At 44.5% G+C, this 25337-nt stretch overlaps 1 protein-coding gene across 1 annotated transcript in view; it reads left to right on the plus strand.

The window, feature by feature from the left end:
- UBE3D (ubiquitin protein ligase E3D) overlaps positions 1–25337 on the plus strand; it is a 307383-nt gene that overhangs the window by 152752 nt on the left and 129294 nt on the right. The window contains exon 8 of the mRNA XM_077487328.1: positions 24187–24353. Coding sequence (XP_077343454.1) covers positions 24187–24353 — 167 coding nt within the window. The remainder of the gene's footprint in view (positions 1–24186; positions 24354–25337) is intronic.

Here is a 25337-nt window from a genome sequence, read left to right on the forward strand (position 1 = left end):
CCCCACTGTCAAACATGGTGGTGGCAGCATCATGGTTTGGGCCTGCTTTTCTTCAGCAGGGACAGGGAAGATGGTTAAAATTGAGGGGAAGATGGATGCAGCCAAATACAGGACCATTCTGGATGAAAACCTGTTGGAGTCTGCAAAAGACCTGAAACTGGGACGGAGATTTATCTTCCAACAAGATAATGATCCCAAACATACAGCCAAATCTACAAAGGAATTGTTCACAAATAAACGTATCCAGGTGTTAGAATGGCCAAGTCAAAGTCCAGACCTGAATCCCCTTTACAATTGTGTCCCACTTGTTGGTGATTCTTCACAAAAAATAAAAATTTTATATCTTTGTTTTGAAGCCTGAAATGTGGCAAAAGGTTGAAAAGTTCAAGGGGGCCGAATACTTTCGCAAGGCACTGTATTTGTGTTCAGGTTTTCTAATTCCCTCCAATATAGTTTGATTAGTTTTGAATTTGTTAACCTGAAGTTTTTTTTACCTCATCTTGAACCATGTTTTTAGATACCTCGATGTGAGGATGTGTTCCCTTCCTAGGTTTAAAGACCAAATTATTTTTCAACCCACTGTGTTGACACATAGTATCTCCTGCACGTGGTGGAAAAGTTAATTGGTTGAGAAGCAAAATGTTTTTTCTCTTTCGTTCATTGACTGACACAGCTCCTTTAAATCTTGACCTTAGGGTTATCACGCCACCTTCAGGAGAGGACTAGGCAGAACATGTAAAAACAGCAAGACTGCAGAGCACCGCCCAGGGGGCCCTCTCTCTGGCTATAACCCCTCACCTTCCTGGCGCTCAGTTTTTTTCTGCCTAGTGTAGAAGGACTTGGCTTCCTGAGGGGACCATTGGTCCTGGGAATTTGTTAATTTTTTTTCTGCAATTTTGATCCTGTGATCTACAATCAACAGCCGGGCTGGGTGACAGGCTGGATAATATAGATCCTTGTAGTCTCCCGAGTCTGGCCATCGAGCGCAAGCAGACCCTAGCTGCACGCTGGGTCGGCCATGACATGCCCCTTCTGGTCCAGGAGTGGCTGGTGGGCTACATGCTCTGGGGCACACACATGACTGGGCTACTGCTGTCTGTGTCGCAGTGTGCCATGGCCAACAGCCACCCCGTACTGCTTGGGTGATGGGTCTGTGGTGGAATGCGTCCAGCAGTCCCGACAGGACTTCCTCCGCAGGATGGAGCAGCTGGGCATTCCCTGGGAGGTCGACTAGGGAGTCTCTCACTCTCCCTTTCCTCTCTCCCTATCCCCAATTCCCTCCTCCCCCTGCTGGGGCTGCTGTGTAACTGGGCATGAGGGGCAGTGTATGTACCTGGCCGGTGGTCCTCCGGGCCTTGGCGGGAGGATGCACTAGCTGTCAGGATCCGCTCTTTTTTTTTCCCTGCTTTTTTCCTGTCAGTGTGGTATTCAAGCTGTTTTCCGTGAGGGGAGGCCGCCGCACAGGCCGCAGCCATTTTTCTGAGGCCGCAGCCATTTTCCTGTAGCCTTATGCAGAGTGTATATGCTGTCAGCCTTTTTCTAGAAGGTTCAGCAGCCATTTTCATAGTGATATTTTTGTTTTTTGATAGAACGGCCAGTAGCCGTTTTCTTGTTGCCTCAGCGAGGTTTACCTCTAGTGTTGGTGTCTGTATACTTCAGAACAGCCCGGGTTTTCCTCTGAGCACTTGGTGACTGACACAGGGCAGAGCGGACGGTGGCAGCACAGCGCAGTACTCGGTCAGGGTGGTGAGTTCTGTGGGGGCCTCTCAGTCTGTGAGCAGCTAGGAGGGTGGGATTTTGTGTACCTTGCCTTAAGTCCCCGAGTTGTGGCAGGCGAGTGAGGGTCAGCAGTGCTTCTTCCCCCAGACATCCCTGCTATTGCAACCTACTCACCTGCACAAAATGCGGTGCCTATGGATGCTTCTGGAGACCTTTGTTGCCAGGGTGGAAGCAGCGTGCAGATGCAAAGAGGGTTAAAAAAAACGTTTTTAGTCCCGAGAAGAATGGAGGTGCGTTACCCCTTTGAGGAGAGCCTCCTGAAAAAATGGTCGTCTCCTCCGGTTGTTGATCCCCCGGTATCCAGGTTGAATAAAGTAACCACGATTTCGGTAGAAGGGACTCCTGCCTTCAAGGACCCTGCCAACAGGTGGGCCGAGGCAGTGGCCCAGTCCATGTTTATGGTAGTGGGGTCAGTGTTGCAACCTGTGCTGGCCACGGCCTTGGTGTCGCAGACCCTTGCTGAATGGGCAAAGTTTTTGCACTGTGAATTGGAAAAGCAGCAGACTTTCTCGGTCTGCGTAGAACTGGCAGATAAGTTGGTGCATGGCCTTAAGTATGTCTGTGATGCGGTCCCCCTGCTCTCTGAGTATCAGTATCAGCAGTGGTGCTACGGCGCCTGATTTGGCTGAAATGCTGGTCTGCAGACCAGGCATCTAAAAATGCACTGGCGGATTTGCCCTTCCAAGGTGAGAGGCTATTTGGAGCCTGGCTGGATGACATTACTAAAAATTTTACTGGTGGGAAGAGTACATTGCTCTCACAGTCCAGAAATGGTAAGGAGCCATGCCATAGGCAAGGGCCCTCTTTTTTTTCCGCTCAAACAGCTTTTTCACCCACCTGGGTCGGCAGGTGTGCGTTCCCAGTCCGACAAGGCGCCGGCTGAAGGACAAAATCGTCCCTAATTTCGCAAGCCAGACAAGTCTGCGAGCAAAAATTTTACCGCATGAAGGTTTGCCCCTGCCCGACTCTCGGGTAGGGGGTCGCCTTTGGGAGTTTGCAGCTCGGTGGACCTCCCTACTGTCCAATGGGTCTGCGAACTAGTTTCATTGGGATACAAGATAGTTTCTTTCTTGTCCACCAAACAGATTCTTTCCTTCCAACCTTCATCTGCTTCCAGATTATCAGGAAGCCTTGTTCGGGGCAGTACAGGACCTGCTGCTGCACAGGGTGATAGTACCTGTACCAACAATGGAAAGGTTTCAGGGATTCTACTCCAATCTGTAGGCCCAAAGCCCAAAGAAGGAAGGGGTATGGCCAATCCTGGACCTCAAGGCCCTCAACAGCTTTGTGAATGTGCAAAGGTTCAGGGTGGAATCAATTTGCTCCGTGGTCGCTAAACTCCATCAGGGGGACTTCCTGGCATCCTTGGATATCAAGGACACTCACTTAAATGTACCAATATGCCTCAGGCATCAGAGGTTTCTGCGATTTGCATTGGGGGAGGAGCACTCCCTATTTGTGGCTCTCCCTTTTGGCCAGGCGTCTTCTCCAAGGTGTTAGCCCCAATTTTGGCATTAAGGCAACGTGGGATCACAATCGTGGGTTACCTAGACGACAACCTTCTGAGGGCAGCTTCCGCCTCAGAATTAAGGGAGGATGTAGCGATCACCATACAGACTCTCCGGTAGTTTGGTTGGGTACTGAACCTAAAAAAGTCGGTATTAGTGCCGACTCAACGCCTGGAGTACCTGGGCTTACTGCTGGACTCCTCAGAAGTGAGAGTATTTCTCCCTTCAGACTGCGGTGAAGTTGTTGGTGAACCGCAGGTAGTCGTCAATGCGCTTCTGCATGCGAGTCTTGGGCCTCATGGTAGCCACTTTTGAAGCAGTACTGTATGCTGAATTTCACACTCGAGTCTTGCAAAAGGATATTTTGTCAAAATGGGACAAAATTTCGTTATCCCTGGATTATGAAATTCGGGTGAGCCAGCTAGTCAGGGATTCCCTGCTCTGGTGGCTGAGGTCTCTGGTGGCTGAGGTCTGCTGGCCCTTCGGTCAGGGAGATCATTCCTTCCTCTCCATTGGACGTGATCAAAACAGACGCCAGCCTGACCGGTTGGGGGGGGGGGTGGGCATACAGTCGGCCCAGGGCCTTTGGATGTGGGAAGAATCCCAACTGCAGATCTATGTGTTCGAGCTTCAGGCAATGAGGCGGTGCCTCTCCACATGGTCATGGAGGCTGCAGGTGTGTTCGGTCAGGATCCAGTCAGGCAATGCCACGGCAGTGGCGTACATCAACCATAAAGGAGGAACAAGGAGCTTGGCTTCAGCACGGGAGGTTGCTCACATCCTACAGTGGGCAGAGGGGCATGTGCCGGCCCTGTCGGCCATATATGTTCCGGACGTAGAAAACTGGTACGGCTCCTTTCAGGAGGTCAGACTGTTTGTCTCGGCAGCTGGTCCGAAGAAAGGTTTGTCAGTCTCGTCAACCACCATCTCTCGGTGGATCAGACAGATCATGGTTCAGGCCTATGCCTTAAAGGGGTGGGTGCCCCCTTTTCCTGTCACGGCTCATTCCACCAGCGCAATTGGAACCTACTGGGCTTTCTGACATCAAGTGTCTGTCTCCCAGGTGTGTAATGCGGCGACTTGGTCGTCCGTTCACACTTTCACTAAATTCTACAAAGTTGACGTAAGCACATCTTCAGATGCTTGCTTTGGCCGCAAGGTTTTGCAGGCGGCGGTCTTTCATTAAGTTACAAGTTTGTTGTGAGCACATCTTTAGATGTATAAGTTGGCCGCAGGTTTTGATGGTGGCCGTTTAAGGTGGCATCTTCTCTGAGGAGTTCCTCTTTTTGTGGGTGAAGTTAGTTCTTGCTGTTTCCACTCCTTGTTTTTTTTGACACTGCTTGGGGACGTCCCTAAGGTCAAGATTTAAAGGAGTTCTGTGAATGAACGAAAGAGAAAATGGGATTTTTTTTACTCAACGTAAAATCCATTTCTCTGAAGTTCATTGACGGACACAGCACCCACCCCTCCTAGTTTTGTTTGTACTGCTTTTTGACTAACTGAGCAGCAGGAAGCAGGGTGATGGGTTATAGCCAGTGGGACCTCCCCCCTGGTCGGTGCGGTGCAGTTTTACTGTTTTTACATGTTCTGCCTATTCCTGAAGGTGGCGTGATAACCCTAAGGTCAAGATTAAAAGGAGCTGTCCGTCAATGAACGAAAGAGAAAAGGATTTTACGGCGAGTACAAAAATCCCATTTTTATATTCTATTTCCTGACATATTTTTCTATGTCGACAAATAAATCAAATTTGTCGACATTTTTGTCAGGTGCAAATTTTAAACCTTGGGCCAGTACTTGCAATTGCTCTTCCGAAAAATTCACCACGGCCAGGTTAAAAATACCTGTTTTTAGTTGTCTCTTTTTCTTTTTTTTTTCTCCCTCTTCTACCTCTTTTTCTAAATGTTCCCTGGGATATTGGGGTGCAGTAGGGGGGATCCTGTAGCATTCTTTCCTTTCCCAGCCCCCCCGTTGATGATTCTGGTAGGGCAACGGTCTCTCTCTAAAATTGCCCGTAAATTTACCTCTAGGTGGCCTGGAATGATACTGGTTGGGCCCTTGGTTATAATATTGATAACCATACTCAGATGGTCGTGTCCAGTGGGGTATATCTGTTCTGGGTGGGTACTGAATAGGGTGTTGGATAGGGGTATGGATTGGTATTCTGAGATGGATAATTATATTAGTATTCTGGGGGGTAATATTCTTCAAATGTTTAGAGGGCTCCCCTGATTATTTTACTGGAGTATGAGAATTGTTTTTTTAAGTTCTCGGCTAACTGTGCAACCACCTTATGGACTTCCATATCTCTCTGCACTGATGATTCTTTAGAACTATATTGAATTAACTTCTTCCTGCCATTTGTATACTTAATTTTCTTCATAGTCTTTAATGTCCCTCTGATTTTTTTTTTATCTCTTTGTGGTGTTAATAATTTCTTTTTTATTTAATTTTTATAAAACAATATTTTTATTTCTAAGTAATTCTCAATCAGTTAGGGTTTATTTAATGTTTGTAGCATTTGGTTTGAATTACACAATACTGCACTTATATAGTGGGTATTATCCAAATCTAGTTGGTAAAGCCAGCTTTATTATCATCAAACTTGTTGCTTGTGTATTTTATATTCTATTTAATGGCACAAGTAACATAAGCCCTTTTGTTTGCTCATCACCTGCACCGAGGCTGTTAATTACTATACTGATCTCTTCTGATATTAATTAAACCAACACTATTTAAGTACAACTATCCAGTGACCAAGTATGCTTCCTGATGACGCGTTAAATGAAATGTACGTCGAGGCGGTACTTGGTCACGCTACAACATCACATCCGGTTCCTCTGGTCGTCCTCCGTTACAGGTGGAACGCACGCCAACTCTCACAGCGGGACTTACATCCATCTTTTCGCTATGCTTTCAGCCTCAGTGCCAGTCAATGGCACCAACAATTGTAAGCAGCCATTTGGATTTTTGTTTTGTCTTTTAACTTATTTAATTAATGGGATCACACTATTTGGTTTTCCTCGCTCTTTTCCATATCCTGTCTGCAATCCCTGACGGAGTGAGGGGATTATCCAGCCTCCAGTCTCCATATTTGCAGCAAGTAAAATCTTGCTAATGCCCATTTGACCTTTTTTTCAGTTTTAGGTCAACACCATCTGGTAAGCTGCCACCCTTATATTGAGCACATTTGGGTGTTGGTATAGTCGATGAAGGGTTTTCCATTTATCTCCAGGATTGGAAAGTTCATAGAAGATTTATTTTGATTTGGACTTTTTAAATATTTGTATGACACCATTTCTTTTTGGTCATTCTCAGGACTATTTCGTCACATTATAAAGCAATTCATCACGATCACATTTCTGAGTATTGTTAATGAGTGTGTTTTATGTGCACAGGATTGCTGTTTTTGTCTTAAGCAGATTCTATTTGTTTGCATATGGACTAATTGAGTTAATCAGATGAATTTGTCACTATTTAAATAGGCAGGCTGGTGCTTTTTTACTAGTATATTTTATTAATATCAATTTAGTTTTTTTCTACTCTGTTGATTTCACAATTTCTAACTCTCACCACTAGAGGGTTTCACAATAAGTGCTTCCTATATATTTTGTCTCATTCTTGATGACTGGCCAGTTTCTCTTGATAATCCTCTTTGTGCCTGATATCTTGGTTATAGTGCTCAGCTGCTGGATATTTTATGTACTAAGCGTGGATATCTCTTTACACTTATTTAAATGGGCTGCAGTACCTGCAAGAAATGGGCAAAAAGGTCCCTATACCTTTTTAAAATCGCAGCCACATGTACATTTCTTGCACCGGAAAACGCGATGCGTTTTTAGGGTTGAATATATTTTTATTGTATGCCAGGTAGTGTAAAATAACATACAAGAAAACAGTCAAGTATACAATTTGTCACCAATAACATCAAGTAAGGCACATTGGTAGGCACAATAAGACGGGGGGGGGGGGGGGGGGGGAGAAGGTGAATACAGCAAGAAAGGGGGGAGAGAAAGAAAAAGAAAACAAAAAGGGGGGGAGGGGGAGAGCACAGCAAATGCATTTAACTGAAAGGGTATGAGCAGGATATGTACCATTGTTGTTGGTATAAGATACACCATAAATGCCCAACTCAGAGGCAGAAACAACCAAGTTTCTCCTTCCAGTGTCACTTGTGGCCATCACGACGTCACCACTCTCCGCCCAATCTTGGCGGTAAGTTTGTTTAGGAGATCTTAAGATTATTAAGAAATAGTTCCGTCTGAGAATGGTGTCGCCAGACGGACCACAACATGGTGAACCTATCATAAGTATCATCCGCCTTCGCCTGCAATTCCTCCATGAGCATGATATCATTAAAGATATCCACCCACTTAGAAATAGGAGGGGTGGAGACCTTCTTCCAGCATAAGGAAATGGCATGACGAGCTGCTGAGAAAGAATCTCAAAAGACTACTCTTCTGGGACCGAATTGTCCCAGGGAGGATGGATAGGAGAGCAGACAAAGGTGAAGGAGGTAACGAAGTCTGATATACATCATTATAAATCTCAAAGATCTTATCCCAAAATGGACGAACCTTGTCACAGTCCCACCAAATATGGATATAGGATCCCTGTGCCCTGTGACATCGCCAACATACGTTTGTGGTTGATGGGAACATCCTGTGTACCGAGACCGGAACCCTGTACCACCTCGACAGCAATTTGTAGTTCTTCTCTTGGGTAAACCCTGACCTGGATGAGTGATGCCTGTGGGTAAAGGAGGTAGACCACTGTGTTGGGGAAATCTCTATATTCAGGTCTCTAGACCATTTACTCGTGTATGCAGGGAGAGCGTCATATAATCGAGTTTGGATGTCTTTGTAAATTAACGATAAAGTGTGTCTTGGGGTTTGAGCTAGATTGCAGAGGTCCTCAAATAACGTGACTGGTCTGTGTGTTCTACCTGAGAGGTGAAGGTCTCTGCAAAGCTGGTTTAACGAAATTGTAGTCAGCCAGTCTGTCGGGATAGCGGTCTGTGGGTCTGGAGGGGGATGGAAATGTCCAGTAGTAGGATGGACAAACTGATTAGCTGTCGGCCAGTTTTCACGTTTGTAGTTCCCGCAGTGCATCTTGGCAGCGAGGGACGAGAGGGCCAGATTATCAAATAGGGGCGATAACGGGCTGGGATCTGTGGACAAGGCGTAAGGAGTAGCTTTAGTATACCACAACGTAAGGGCTGCCCTCGTTAGAGGGGAGATCCCCTGCATCGTGCGAAACTCGGTGTTATACCCCCATAACAGGGCTCGCAGATCTACTGTAGCCATGTCCTGTTCAATTAAGGTGGAGGGTTTAATACTTGGCCTCGGGAACCAGTCCAGGAGTCGGGAAAATACCGCAGATGTGTGGTATAGTTGGAAGTCCGGGAGACCTGTACCCCCCCTAAGTTTGGGGGCACATAAAACTTTGTGTTTAAGTCTAGGAGGGTAGTGCTGCCACAGGAACTTGCCCACCAAAGCTCGTAATGCGAGGAAGAAAGTCGTCGGAAGGAGAATGGGAAGAGTTTGAAACAAGTACAATGCCCTTGGAAGGATATCCATTTTGATAACACTCATTCTCCCCCACCAGGAGAGCTTGAGGTTGTGCCAGCCCTCGAGGGAACGTCTAATAGAAGTCAGTAGTGGACTAAAATTTAGGGCATACACGTCATGAACGTTGGTAGGAATCTCCGTCCCAAGGTATTTCATCGAGCGCGGTTGCCATTTAAAGGAGAATCGCTTTTGAATAAAGTCTAGGTCTTTCGGTGGTAGTGATATATTTAAAGCTTCCGTTTTGTTCAGGTTCAATTTGAAATTGCTATGAGCTCCGAACCGGGCAAGCTCCTCCAGTATGGCAGGGAGACTAATTCGGGGTTGAGTGACATATAAGAGTAGATCATCTGCATAAAGTGACAGCTTACGGGGAGCCGAAGGGGTGTTGATCCCATGAATAGAGTGATTGTTTCGGATGGCTTGAGCCAAATGTTCAACAGTGATTGCGAACAGGAGTGGCGATAGCGGGCATCCTTGCCTGGTGCCGTTCTGGATCCCGAAAGCCACCGACGATTCCCTGTTGGCTAAGACCCTGGCAGATGGGCTCGTATATAAAGCCATGATTTTAGTAAGAATTCGTGGGCCTAAGCCTAGTTGCTGCAGGGAGGCCTGGAGAAACGTCCAGTTCACCCTATCGAACGCCTTTTCGGCCACGATGCGTTTTTAGATGCATGGGGGTGCCATTAAAAATGCCAAGGCTGCCAACTAAGTTGCTTAGCATCAGTGCTGTTTGCCTGCAGGTGCAGTAATTCATGCTCATTCGTGCGGCCGCATATCTGTGAACATAGCTGTAATGTAGACTGGTGGTAAAGTGCATCTATAAAAAAAAAAAAGTGCATTGTGAAATTTAAAGTGAATGTTTACGCTCCTGCTTATCGTCCTATTCACCGATTAGAAAACCACCATAATAGCAGTGGTAACTGTAAACTAGCTTAGTTTGGCAAAAGAATTTAAGTCTACTGTAAGTTAAATTGTCTGTTTGGGCTAATAAGTGGTATTTTGAGAGTTGGCAGAGCTTTGGATAACTACAGGTAAGGTTTTACCATCAGGTTTGCCATGTGCCACGTTATATACAGAGCACACTACCCACCCTCATACTGCAAATGATGTTGGGGAAAAAAGGGCTTGTAGGTTAGCAGGATCCACATCTGTATAAGATTCCAAGAGACCCTGTTGACTGATAGTCATAATGCCACATATAAGAAAAACAAAAGTCGAGAAATACTATGCATATTGCGTACATTTCCACAATGCAGAAATGGGCCCTGAATGTTGCACTAATTAAAAGTGAATTGGTTTACATGTACCCAGGGCCATTCATTAACCACCTCAATACCGGGCACCTGCCCAGACCAATTTTGAGCTTTCAGCGCTGTCGCACTTTGACAATTGCGCAATCATGCTACACTGTACCCAAATGAAATTTGTATCATTTTTCTCCCACAAATAGAGCTTTTGTTTTGGTGGTATTTGATCACCTCTACGGTTTTTATTTTTTGCTAAACAAATAAAAAAGACCAACATTTTTTTTTAAGTTTTTTTTTTGTTTCGGTTTCAAAACGTTGTAAATAAGTACGTTTTCTCCTTCACTGCTGGGCACTGATGGGGCTGCACTGATAAGGCAGCACTGATGGGCACTGATGAGGTGGCACCAATGAAGTGGCACTAATGAGGTGGCATTGATGGGCATTGATGGCACTGATGGGGCGACACGGATGGACACTGATAGGTAGCACAAATTGGCACTGATAGCTGGCACGGATAGGCGGCACAGATGGTTATGGATAGGCGGCACAGATGGTTATGGATAGGCGGCACAGATGGTTATGGATAGGCGGCACGGATGGTTATGGATAGGCGGCACGGATGGTTATGGATAGGCGGCACGGATGGTCATGGATAGGTGGCACGGATGGGCACTGATAGGTGGCACGGATGGGCACTGATAGGTGGCACGGATGGGCACTGATAGGTTGCACGGATGGGCACTGATAGTCAACATTGTATTGTATTGTTTTGTGCTGATGGATGCCAATCAGTGATGCCCATTGTGGGCACTGATTGGCATCCATTGTGGGCACTGACTGGCATCCCTGGTGGTCTAGGGGGCATACCTGGTGCTGGACATCCCTGGTGGTCTGGTGGCGTCCCTAATGGTCCAGTGTGGGCATCCTAGGGGGGGCTGTGCTGATAATCGATCAGATCGAACCCTCCCCCGTTAGAGGAGCAGCCGATTGGCTCTCCTCTACTCGCATCTGACAGACACAAGTGAGGAAAAGCCAATCACCGGCTCTTCCTATTTACACTGTGATCAGCCATGATTGGGCATGGCTGATCACGTGGTAAAGAGTCTCCGTTGGAGACTCTTTATCGAGATCGTAGTTGCGGGGTGTCAGACTGACACCCCGCAACAACGATCGCCGCGATGCGCACCCCCGGGGGCGTGCAGTGGCTCAAAATCCTGAGGACGTCCTATGACGTCCGGTCAGGATTTTGAAACCCTTTTGCAGCTGTCATTTGTATATGGGGCGGGCGGCACGTGGTTAATATCAAAAATTGTGTTACTGTACCCACTGCTTTAGGAGAGATGCATCATTTGTATGCCAATTGTTAAAGTTGTATTTTAAAAAGTATTACTCTTAGTTTCTCCTTGCTATCATTTTATAAAGTTCTTTCATTTTACTGTAATTTTGTTACCAACCTTAAGGAAATTGTCTCTGTACTCTTAATTTTGTTTTTGCTTTTTTTTCCTCTTTAGAAGTAAATGCATTTCAGTGAACTGAAAAGTGTTGATATAATTAGTTTTTTATTGTGTGGAAGATAGATTAGGTTTAACGCCCATTAAAGTAAGCAGAAATAGAACAGAAATATGGGACTTAATTTTCCTTTTGCAGTTAAGGAACAGTTTGGCTGCAGTTGCTTAGTCTGTTTAAAATTAAACATCTAAAGCTTAAATGCTACTTTGTGATAAAATAAATTGTGTTGCATCTCTTACCTGGTTGATTTCTGCTCAGTAACTTGCAGTCCTGAAATAATAATTTCTCAAGTCTAAACATAAAACTAGCTAATAAAATGAGTTCCCAATTGGGGCCAAAGAAAGAATAGGTAGGCAGCCTGCATCTGTTGGACTAAGCTCACTTTCACAAAAAACAAAAGTTGTATCTTCCTCAACCTTCACATCAGAGGTAAAATGTATTGTGATGCAAAGTAAGGATCAGGTATCCTGCCAAGAATAGTCCAGTGAACTAAAGATGGGGTCTGGCAATAGAAAGTGATTTCTTGGTGCATCAGAACTAAAGATGAGGAGGAGACCTAATTGCCTCTGGCCCAGTGCCGTTTTCAGCTAACAAAAAGGGATTACCACTCCAGCCTCTGACACACCACAAATGTATATATGCCTAATGAGACACTCAGGTGCTGGCTCTGCGCAGTGTAGAAAATAAAAAGTTCCTGGATGGCCGCACGTCAGAGAAATTGCATCTTTATTGGTTGATAAAATCCAAATGCAGTCACATATCAAATATGGAAAAACAGGATAAAAAACTAACACATTTCACGCCATGTTCTGGCGCTTATTCATAGCTAACGATAGAGAGCGAAATCACAGATATAAATAATAGTCTTAAAAGTGTCTATGGGATGAACAGCCAATCAGACATCGCAAAATGAATTGCAGGCTAAAGTGTGCACGCTTCTAATATACTTCACCTGGAAAATATGGAAAATAGAGTACACCTGAGCTAAAAAGGAAAAATAAAGGAAAAACATCCATAAAGATACTAATATACAGGCTCTGTGTAAACCTCTATAAACCAGGAAGAAGCAAACAGTACACAAAAATAGATAAAAACAAAAAACACACACAGCATACTAAGATATGTTGAAAAAGAAAACAATGTATACAAACTTATTTCATTGTTAAAGCATTAGTGACAAAAACCCTGCACGCATGTTAACCCCACCAATACCGATCTGGATCTAGTCAAAGAACAAATGAGCGAACAGCAGAGGTCAAGTGGCATGTATACATGTTGTATAAACAGGTCAATTCAAACAGATCATTAGGATGTGTGAATATGATAAAAACACTGTTATACAGGAAGTATGTAAATATTATGTACATCATAACCTCATATGTATACCTAAATTAACCCCAACCTGGCTCTTTGCATAACGACTTTTACATCACTGAACCTGTTATAATAGCCAAATGTATCTAAAATCAACAAGTGACCACTTGAATTAAACAGGGAGAGAGACATTCACAGATGGGGGGTGGGGGGGGGGGGGGCACTAAAAAGTGTAGAAAAGAAAGTCTCCCCATAGATCAGGAAAAACATATGAAAGAATGGTGACTAAACTTGATTATAAAATATCAGCCTTGGCATAAAGATATATAAAGGACAAGCCCTAACAAAAGATGGAAAGAAAATCCTGCAAAAAAATGTCATATTATATGGAGATCATAAAGGGAATACCCTTCTTGCTAATAGAAACAAAGAAGGAAAAGAAAAGAACATCCAGTGTAACAAAGTGTGATATAAATGCAAACAACCGCAACCGTTTTTCAGCTAAGTGCATGTTTAGAATCAGAAAGAGCGTAGGTTGCCCTAATGCTGCCCTAATGCTACCCTAATGCTACCAAGACTGCTGGGAAATCCAGGAAAGTAATACGTAGATTTTTTTTTTTTTTAACTCAAGGCAGACTAGTCTGTTAAATAAGCTTCAGGGTTGAAGTTTGATAGTTTTCACTTTTTGGGTGGAGCTCCGCTTTAAGATTCAAAATTGAGACTTGATTTTCAAAGACGCAGATTTCAGATCTGTCATAATGGTTGTTCATTATTAGAGAGTCAACAAAGAGTCCTTGACTAGGAATAATCATGGAGAACAAGAATTTGGACTTCCTCCTCTGCATGTCTGTGATTCCTTATCTAGACAAGGCATGGTCAGAGTAATTGTAACAGTGCCTACGTCTCTAAAAAAAAAAAAAAAAAAAAAAGTCTGCTTCATTTCACTTTGAAGGGAAACTTTTTTTTTTTTTTTTTTATCCACATTTCAGATATGTTTTTAATTTTAAAAGACATTCTTTTTGCAAAGCCCAGCAAAAAGGGTAATTTTATCCAGATCTATTTTTACAACATAGTATACCATTTCATATTTTAAGTTGAACTAAACACTCCTACCCTTTACAGCCAAAGAAGCTGCAATCTTAGGCTCTGTTTGATCTGTGGTTGTCATGGTGCTGCACATGTGATCATTTGGCTTAATGGTTTAGTTGGGAGCTCAAGCCTTGAATGTAATTGTTTTGGGGAACTATCAAATAGATAAGTATATTTCCACTTTAAGTATAAAATAGGTTTACATTGAATGTATTAAATTTTTTTCTTTTTCATATATCATGGGGAAACCAAGCAGGCAATCAAAGACTGGAATTCCTCCTCTATATAACCCCTACCCCCTAGGGAAGCCTCAGTTTGTTCACCAGTGTTAAAAGTCATGGTCTCTAATGTGCAGTTTTCTACACAATTTGCCAGATCCTCAAAGGTTCCCTGTATGAACCAAGAGACTGCTATTCCGGATCCAGTCAGGCAGCTGTCGTGCTAAGATAATTGGTTCCCAGGCCTCGCTATAGAGGATGATCAATTTTTGAGGGTTTTTGCCTGTAATGCAGCTTTCTGAGCTCGACCCTGAGGATACAGAACCTTGTGCAGTGTTACTGACCAGGGTGCTTTACAAGTCCAAGGCAGTGGACCCCCAGGAAGAAGGGTTTGAGTCCTTGAAGGTCTGGTTAGACTTGGCCCACTGTGGTAGATGAAGATTGGATGTTGATCTTTTACAGACAGATCCTGCGTTTGGGATTGGTAAGTGCCTTTGGTAGCCTGCTGGCGCTCATCAACAATGATCCCTCCTATCCTCTCCCTTTTTTCCTACTGAGCAAGGTTATTGAAGGATTAAGTCTGAACTACCTGTGTGTGTTCCAGTGAGCTGTGTATCTGGAACATGGTGCCAGACTGATTCGGCTGGCGGGGGAGCAAAGCTGAGATGGTGATCTCCACCCTCCACACTGTTCGCTATGAACTGCATGTCTCCAGAACATCCGCAACTGCAGGGTGCTCAGGATAATGTCATTGGGAGCAGCAGTGTAGTGCCAATTTTTACTGTTGGTAAGATTTAGCCACACTAGTGGCTTAGCAGTGATGACAATAGCAGGGGTGGCAGCAACAACATATGTTGGTATTGGTGGGACACAGGATTAGGCCACCCAGTTATGGAGTTTGGATGAACACGGGGATGGGTGAGGACGTCTAATGAAAAAATGTGTGTAGGATGTGTTGTTGGAGGCATCGCTGCCACGTTATATTGGTAGTCTTCTGGTGGTATCAAGAAATCCTGGATAGACCCATATATAATCCATGCCTGTTTAACAGTGTTGGGAAACACCTTGAAATGTTAGTGCTATGTGGTTTTAATAAAGCAAAGATACTTTTTTTTTTTTAAAGGATTTTATGCTTTGCTGCGCTTTTCTTTATTTTGTGTTTTTCCTCTCTGGAGAGATTGATTGTTATTAGCAGAGGAGAGTTGGGATCGGCTTTTTTGGATCTGCAAATTATTGCACCTTGCAAAGGGAGCATAACTGCTTGCTCAACATCGAAATTGATTAGTAACAACGGAGGAAGATTTGAGATCATGATTTACAGATCTGCACACTATTGTGCCCCTATCAAGGGAGAATGCTTATTTGCTGGTCCCTCATCACCAGCCATTATTATCAGTGAGTGATTTTAATCATAAGCAGTTAAGAATATATCACTTGGGATGGTGTTCATATTATGAAAAAGGCATTTTTATCCACACATGTGGGTTTTAATAAAAATACTGAACTTTTTGATACACACTTGCTATTTTGTCACTATATATACATTTGGGACACACTTATTTTTTGGGTTTTATATATATATATATATATATATATATATATATATATATATATATATATATATATATATATATATATATATATATATATATATATATATATATTTATAATATATTATGAGAGAGTTTAAATAGGTGTCCTTTATGGGTTTATTTATCCACCCTTCAATTATTTGTTGGTGTGGTCATATAACACTGAGTTTTTGTTTTTTTTGCTACATGGTTTTATATACATTTAGACACAATTACCACTGCTATATTGGTACACTAGATACCATATGATTTGTGTTGTGTTTTGAGTTTTCTACTTGATTAATTTCAGATTGACTTACACCTGGGCACAGCACTGTCTTCTTTTACACCTCTGTGGTTTCAAAGTACCCACCACTGGGCTTTTGGCGGCCTCCAGGTTGGGCCCACTCATTTTTGGAATGGGCTCATCCAGATAGGGTGTTTTCTTTCTCCCAAAAGATTTAAGCAACTTTATCATATGAGGCAAAACTTTGTTTTAAGATGGGTTTCTCCCTCTGTGGGCTCTGCTGTATCCGGTCTTTACAAGAAGTTTGTATGTCCAGTAGATAACACTCAGGTCTTTAAATATCCAGTGGTTAAGAAACTATCGACCTTGATTAAGGCATTAGCTAGCAGTAGCAGCCATTGCAGTCCGTTAGTCTTAAGGCTGCATAAAGCTCCTGGTTAAGAAGACTTCTGCAGGCACCCAATGTCATGAAAAGGTCCACATGTTGGTGGCACTGTTGGTCTCTTGGATTACAGTACCCGTGTCCACCAGCGGGTGTCTTCTAACACCCAGAGCCTTTAATGAGAGGACCTACCTCCTGGAGGCGCTGTTGGATCCTTGGACTGTAGTACCGGTGTCCACCAGCGGGTATACTTCGGCAGTGTGGAGCAGACAGCACCTTCTGCGCTCAGCTGTTACGTGAGGTTAATAATTGGCAAGCCCTCACATGCTTTCCTTGGTATTGCTCTCTCCATGTGCCCTGACCTTGTTGCCTGTACTTGGACCTTGAGCCTGCATCTACCTGACCCCTCCCGATTCTGAGCCCATTCTGGACCTGTTCCTCTTGTGTCCTGTTACCTAAAGATCCCTGCTCTGCAGCCCATCCATCCGTCCTCTCCCTCTCCTGCTGGTTTCCCATCCTTACCCATCTACTGATTCCCCAGTGTATGACCTCGGCCTGGCTTTTTTTTTATGACTCTGGTATTTCCCATTTATTGTATATATTACTTGTTGTTTGTGGTTGGTAGTGCACTGTTTGTTTTCACTTTCTTGTCACTTATTATAATAAACGGTATTGTTATTTCACCTACATGTCTTTTGGGTTTCCTCTGTGCAGTCCACACAGTCTGGTCTACTAATTCCCTGATACACAGGCAGACTCAGGTGAGGATTTGCCTCAAGCCCTTTGTTTTGCAATTGAAGCTTTGAAATATTTTATTTAGCAGACTCACACATGGGGTTTTTAGCTTTTCACATGCGTAGAGTGCTGGCCATCAGAATTGCCCTGCAGAAAGTTGTTGACAGGCTTTTTGTTCCACAGAGATTGCTTGTTTGGAGCAGAATTAGACACTTATATTCACAAGATTTCTGGAGGAAAGCGTTCCCTTCAGGGGAAAAAAAGGTAAGCATCCATTTTATAGCCAGCCATGACTCAGTTGTCAGAAGCTTCCTTTGTGTAGGGGTTTCGTCGGTAACAGGGCTAATCCATAGGGGAAATCCTCAGGGCAAATTTCACTGAAAAAACTGGCCCCTAAACCAACAAAGTAAAATTCCAAGTCTGCCGCCTTACGTTTGGGTGGGTGGGCAACTATTGCTGGAGTTTACGGAGGCATGGTTGAAGGAAATACCAGACTGTGGGTTGAGAGGTGGTGTCGAGATGGGATTCCCGCCTCCATGTGTCATGCGTTCGCATGTATCTGCAAATTCACCGAAAAGATCTCTGCCTTTTTCAGGTTCTTCATCAGCTTTGACTGCAGAGAGTAATCAGGCCAGTTCTTAAGGTCAAGAGATTTTGAGGATTTTATTAATATCTCTTCACAGTTCTGAAGCCAGATAAAAGTGTGCATCCGATTCTGGGATTGAACTGGCTGAACAAGTTCCTTCACGTGAAGTGAAGGAGTTGAATGGAGTCTGCTCTATGGAAGACCTGCATTATCAGTTTGTGGCATTGTCATTTGGTCTGGGCACTGCCTCACATGTCTTTACAAAGATTCTGGCTTCTGTCCTGGGGCTCTTAAGAATCCAGAGGGTGTCCATCCTTGGATGACTGGATGACCCGCTGATCAGGGAACAGTCAGTGTTGCTTCTAATCCAGAGGCTGGAATGTCTGGGCATGACCTAGGATACAGTTCAGGCAAGGGTTTTTTTCCTCCATAAAAATGTGTGTCCCTGAGAGGGCAGATCAATTCACTTCATTTGTTTTTGTATGAGGGTTCTGGGGAAGATAGTGTCCTCCTTCAAGGCAGTACATTTTGCTTGCTTTCACTCCAGACCTCTGCAACTGCATTTTCTGTCAGCTTGGTACAGAAGATCACAATCTTTGGACTCACTGATGTCTTCATCTCATTGTTCTGTGGTCACTGCATTGGTTAATGTTGCTGTGGACATTGGAGACAGGGAAATCACTTCTTGCTAAGCAGTCTGTCCGGATGGGGAGGTATGTTTGAATCCTCTTTCATTACAGGGGATGTGGTAACCACAGGAAATATTGTTGCCCACCAATGTATTGGAGCTAGCGGCAGTTGGCTTGGTGCTTCTGCATTGGACAGATCTATTACGGGGTCTTCCAGTGAGAATACAGACAATGCTACAGCTGTGTCATACGCCAATTATCAGGGAGGCACCAGGAGTCGGGTAGCCCAGGGAGCGGTGGATCTCCTTCCATCCTGGGCAGAAGTTCGTTTCCAACCCATCCACAGAAAATTGTCAGGCAGATTTTCTCAGCCATTGGTGGTTGAGCCCAGGGGAATGGTCCCTCCATTCTGAGGTTTTTATGGTGCTTTGCCAGTGTTGGGGAATGCTAGATGTGCACCTGGTGGCTTCCAGGTTAAACATGAGGCTAAAATTTGTGTCCAGAGCCAGGGGTCCGCAAGCATTTGCCCTAGTGATGCCTTGGCATCAGTTCTCTCTGTATGCTTTTCCTCTGATCCAGCTTCTTCAGCATCAATTGCACGGTATCAAGATGGAAACCTGTATTTATAGTCACTCCAGCTTGGCACAGGGAGGCCTTTGTAAAGCTTGCAGTGGACGGGCCCTAAATGCTTTCAATTAATTCGGACCTTCTGCCTCAGGGTCCAATTTGCCATCCTTCTTTACAGTCACTGGCTTTAACAGCTTGATTATTAAAGCCAAGGTCTTGATGGACAGAGGGGTATCCAAGGCATTTATTCCAACATTATTGAGGGCCAGGATGAAGGCCTCTAGGTGTATTTACCATAGGGCTTTGAAATCATATGTAGCCTGGTGTGAGGCTAGAAGATTCTATCCCTGTAAGTATGTTAAAGTGTGTCTTTTTTGTTTTTTTCAGTCTGTAGTAGACTTGAAGCTGGCCTTGAGAACAAATAAAGGGGCAAATCTCAACTTTAGAGGTGTATTTTCAGAGATCAGTTGCTTGTTGTTCATTGGTCCAAACATATGTTCAAGGGGTTAACTGGATGGTTCCTCCATTTAGACCTCCATGGGATCTGAATTTGATTGTCAGTCCTAAAAAAGGCTGCTTTTGAACTAATTTAAGATATTCCTTTGGTGCTTTTCACCAGAAAAGTGGTCTTCACAGTTGCTATTACCTAGGTAAAGAGGATGTCCGAATTGGCTGCTCTTTCCTGTACAGAAGTATTTCTTGTACTCCATAGGGACAAGGTGGTTTTGTCCTGTTCCATCCTTTTTACCACATGTAGTATAGTCTTTTCATTTGAATCGGGACATTGTTTTGACATCTCTTTTCACCAAACCTAGGTCACCAGGGAACAAGGCCGTTCACACACACACACACACACACACTGGACGTGGTTCCAGCCGTAAGGGTGCATTTGAAATCATCTGCCATAATTAGGCAGTCAGATTTACTGTTTGACTGAAGGTTCTAGGATCTAGGGCAGAGATATGCAATTAGCGGACCTTCACCTGTTGCAAAACTACAAGTCCCATCATGCCTCTGCCTCTGGGTGTCATGCTTGTGTCTGTCAGAGTCTTGCTATGCCTGATGGGACTTGTAGTTCTGCAACAGCTGGAGGTCCGCTAATTGCATATCCCTGATCTAGGGTAAGGTGACCAGATTCTTAATATGAAATCCAGGGACATTTTTTTTGGCAAATGGTAAACTATTTTATAAGCATATTTTCCTCAAATTATATATGCAGTCTATGTGGTGTGTGTTTATGTAATGATTGTATGTTATGTACGTTATTTCTGGAAATCATTTCATACCAGCCCCATAGCATTATTATGCCAGCCCCACTGCATAACGTCATTTTCTTGTTCATAAAAGGGAAAGCCATGCATTTTAAAGCAGATTTGAAGAGTATATTATACTCATCAGTGCTCATCGGTGCCAATTAATGCAGCCTCACCAGTGGCCACCAATGCAGCCTCACCAGTGGCCACCAATGCAGCCTCACCAGTGGCCACCAATGCAGCCTCACCAGTGGCCACCAATGCAGCCTCACCAGTGGCCACCAATGCAGCCTCACCAGTGGCCACCAATGCAGCCTCACCAGTGGCCACCAATGCAGCCTCACCAGTGGCCACCAATGCAGCCTCACCAGTGGCCATCAATGCAGCCTCACCAGTGGCAAATCAGCTCAGCTTGTTCAGTGCCCATCAATGCAGTCTAATCAGTTCCCATCATTTCAGCCAGTTCAGTTCCCATCATTTCAGCCAGTTCAGTTCCCATCATTTCAGCCAGTTCAGTTCCCATCATTTCAGCCAGTTCAGTTCCCATCATTTCAGCCAGTTCAGTTCCCATCATTTCAGCCAGTTCAGTTCCCATCATTTCAGCCAGTTCAGTTCCCATCATTTCAGCCAGTTCAGTTCCCATCATTTCAGCCAGTTCAGTTCCCATCATTTCAGCCAGTTCAGTTCCCATCATTGTAGCCAGTTCGGTGTCCATCATTGTAGCCAGTTCGGTGTCCATCATTGTAGCCAGTTCGGTGTCCATCATTGTAGCCAGTTCGGTGTCCATCATTGTAGCCAGTTCGGTGTCCATCATTGTAGCCAGTTCGGTGTCCATCATTTCAGCCAGTTCGGTGTCCATCATTTCAGCCAGTTCGGTGCCCATCATTTCAGCCAGTTCGGTGCCCATCATTTCAGCCAGTTCGGTGCCCATCATTTCAGCCAGTTCGGTGCCCATCATTTCAGCCAGTTCGGTGCCCATCATTTCAGCCAGTTCGGTGCCCATCATTTCAGCCAGTTCGGTGCCCATCATCTCAGCCAGTTCGGTGCCCATCATCTCAGCCAGTTCGGTGCCCATCATCTCAGCCAGTTCGGTGCCCATCATCTCAGCCAGTTCGGTGCCCATCATCTCAGCCAGTTCGGTGCCCATCATCTCAGCCAGTTCGGTGCCCATCATCTCAGCCAGTTCGGTGCCCATCATCTCAGCCAGTTCGGTGCCCATCATCTCAGCCAGTTCGGTGCCCATCATCTCAGCCAGTTCGGTGCCCATCATCTCAGCCAGTTCAGTGCCCATCAATGCGGCCAGTTCGGTGCCCATCATCTCAGCCAGTTCAGTGCCCATCAATGCGGCCAGTTCAGTGCCCATCAATGCGGCCAGTTCAGTGCCCATCAATGCGGCCAGTTCAGTGCCCATCAATGCGGCCAGTTCAGTGCCCATCAATGCGGCCAGTTCAGTGCCCATCAATGCGGCCAGTTCAGTGCCCATCAATGCGGCCTGTTCAGTGCCCATCAATGCGGCCTGTTCAGTGCCCATCAATGCGGCCTGTTCAGTGCCCATCAATGCGGCCTGTTCAGTGCCCATCAATGCGGCCTGTTCAGTGCCCATCAATGCGGCCTGTTCAGTGCCCATCAATGCGGCCTGTTCAGTGCCCATCAATGCGGCCTGTTTAGTGCCCAGCAGCTCAGCCTGTTTAGTGCCCAGCAGCTCAGCCTGTTTAGTGCCCAGCAGCTCAACATGTCCAGTGTCCAGCAGCTCCGTAGGCATCAGCTCAGCCTATTCAGTGCCCATCAATTCAGCCTGTTGAGTGCCCATCAATGTAGCCTACTCAGTGCCCTTCAATGCAGTCTGATCAGTGCCCATCATCTCAGACTGGTGGCCCTGGTGTTCTGCCGTTAGAACACCTGCTTTTGATAGCACTGTTCTGGCTTCTCTATTTCCATGGCAGCGATGACAGTCTGGTTACATTATGGGTCTGATGGGTGCATGCGGGGGAGGGCTGGCACTATTGGTTGTAGACAGCTGAGGCCCCCGTCGGTCACCTAGTAGCAGTACTATTGTCATGCCGATCGTGATGTGATCCAGGTGACACTGCTAGACGGATCTAATAAACACAGTGTTTATAAGAATCAAAAGTACAATCTTACTGTATATATTGAAAATATGTTTAGCGGCCACGTGGGCTCCATGCAAGTTGGGGCTCTGATCAATTAAATCACTATTGTATTTAATATTAGATCCGACTGGGAGCATCACCTGGATCGCATTCCTTTCAGCATGTCAGACGGCTAGGCGGTGCTACCGCTTCTAAGCAACCTGCGGGAGGCTCAACTGTTCACAACCAATTGTACTCCTGCTTCTGTACATGTGACCATCAGCCCAATAAAGTAACCAGCACTGGGCACCAATGTGCTGCCATGGAGACAGAGACCAGCGCTGTTTATTACAGGGGCAGAACCGCTACCCTGGTTGTTTGGCCACTGGTCCACAGTGGGAGGATTCCCCCATCCACTTGGAATGTGTAGATGGGGGAATTGGATCATATCTTTTTTTTTTTCAGTGTACTGATTGAGCAAAAAAATAAATGAATAAAGCAATCAAAGTATTTGCTGCATAAAAGTGCTAAATGGAAATTGGAAGAACAAAGGGGGAAGGAGATAAGGACAATTCACTGATCAAAGTGTAAATGCAGAGCTCACTCATTGGAGGGAGGAGGCTGGATGTTGGTGTCTCAGGCTACTTCACACAGCTTGGAATGTGTAGCTGGTATTATTCTTATCTCCCGCGCACATCTCTCCTCTCTACTGCACACAGCTGTATGTCGAGATAGGAGAGTGGGCGGGGGATCGGGAAGACACAGGGGGAACAAGGACAGGAGGAGGAGCTGTATGCATCGCTCACCTCCTGTCAGTTTCTGGGAGGGGGGGTGAACTCGTTGAGCTGTGTGTGAGATGAGTGTCATAGACACTTCCCTCAGCTGCAGCCACCGCCCCCTAATGTACAGACTGATTCTCCTGTCCTACGGATGAGAGAAAGCGGTCTGTTCTCTTGAACGGTCGATGACCAGACTTCCCCAGCCAAAGCGTTGACAAACACGGGGGCAAACTCCCCCTGAGGACTGTATGCTCAGTCCGGGGACTGTCCCTGGAAACCGGGAACGTCTGGTCACCCTAATCTAGGGTCAGCCTGCTATTAAGTCTACTATTATACATTATTACTCAGGCCTATAGTTGAAGGACAGGAATCCACCATTTTGCGTGGCGGCTCACTCCAGCAAGAGTGTAGGGGCTTCCTGGGTGATCTATCATCAGGCCTCAGTGGAACACGTATGCAAGTCTTTATCTGGTCATCTATTTATAGCTTTCCAAATTTTTATAAGGTGGATATAACTGAGCAGAGATTGCTGCGTTTGATTGCAGCGTCTTGAGGGTTGTGGTGTAACTTTGGACCATGCAGCCGTGGCTATAATTCCCTCCCCCCTGTGTAGCAGTGCTTTGGGACATCTCAATTGCTCATGATTAATTAAGCCTGCTCTGTGTGCTGTGATTTCCAAAAAAATATATATTTTTTGTCCTTACCTATAAAAATCAATTTCTTGGTGTACATCACATGACACAAAGGTTCCTCCCCACTATTTTTGGGGGTATTGCTTGCTACAAATTTGAGGCTTCCCTCGGGAGGATGTGGTTTTATAGAGAAGGACTTCCAGTCTGAACGTGTCCGTTCATCTGAAGGTGGCTAATAACCCGGGTGGTCATGATTAATTAAGCCTGCTCTGTCCCTTGATGTACTCCAAGAAATGGATTTTACAGATCAGGACAACAATCTTTTTTTGTACATTGCTCTAAATACACATTACAAGAGAAAGGTGGGGTTGAAATTTAGATTTTTCAGCAGTGAAACAGCTGCAGCCCCAAGATCTTTTGCTTAGACTCCGATTTATGTACCTTTTTAATCAATCAAGTGAATATTTGTACCCTTTTCTTTCAGCTCTGGTTACTCAATGTTGACACAGTTTTGATAGAATCAACATCATCTGGAAGAAATAATTCATATTTTTTTTCTGGAAATGCATCCAGTGATTCTTCACAGTCCTTAGAAGTTCAGAATTGTGCAAGGCTACTATACATACCATGTATTGACAAAAGTCATCCAGAGTAAGTACATTTGTATTTCATCAATGTATGTGTAGTTGCTTCTTCTTTTTTTCCACTTTTTAATAAGTGGCGCGTAGAGAATCTGTGTGACCTAAGCATTTGAGCACTCCAAAGTGTATCTAAACCCATGGAAAACATATATATTGCTGCTTTCCTTTCCTGAATAAAGAACTCCTTAGAATTCCTAACTTCACTCTCCACCTCTACCAATATTCATGCCAAGCTCCACTGAATCCTCCATTATTTACACTTCAGTGAAGAGAAAAGTGAAATTAAATTGTTTGATGCTTCATTGGATTACTTAACCACTTTCAGACCGGACCATTTTGCTGGTAAATGACCAGAGGTCTTTTTAAAATTTGGCACTGCGCTGCTTTAACTGGTAATTGCGCGGTCATGCAATGTTGTACCCAAACAAAATTTGCGTCCTTTTCTTCCCACAAATAGAGCTTTCTTTTGATGGTATTTGATTGCCTCTGCGATTTTTATTTTTTGCGATATAAATGGAAAAAGACCGCAAATTTTGAAAAAAAATGATATTTTCTACTTTTTGTTATTAGAAAAATCCAATAAACTCAATTTTAGTCATACATTTAGGCCAAAATGTATTCAGCCACATGTCTTTGGTAAAAAAAAAAGTCAATAACTGTATATTTATTGGTTTGCGCAAAAGTTGTCACATCTACAAACTAAGGTACGTTTTCTGGAATTTACGCAGCTTTTAGTTTACGACTGCCTATCTCATTTCTTGAGGTGCTAAAATGGCAGGGCAGTACAAAACCCCCCCAAATGACCCCATTTTGGAAAGTAGACCCCCTAAGGAAATTGATAAGTGGCATGTTGAGCCCATTGAATATTTTATTTTTTTGCCTCAAGCGATTGAATAATGACAAAAAAATTCTTTTTTTTTTTTTTTTTTTTTACACAAAGTTGTCACTAAATGATATATTGCTTACACATGCTATGGGCATATGTGAAATGACA

The sequence above is a fragment of the Lithobates pipiens genome, unplaced genomic scaffold (assembly GCF_037356315.1).
Source record: "Lithobates pipiens isolate NorthernLeopardFrog02 unplaced genomic scaffold, aLitPip1_a1.2 Scaffold_18, whole genome shotgun sequence".
Classification (NCBI taxonomy): domain Eukaryota; kingdom Metazoa; phylum Chordata; class Amphibia; order Anura; family Ranidae; genus Lithobates; species Lithobates pipiens.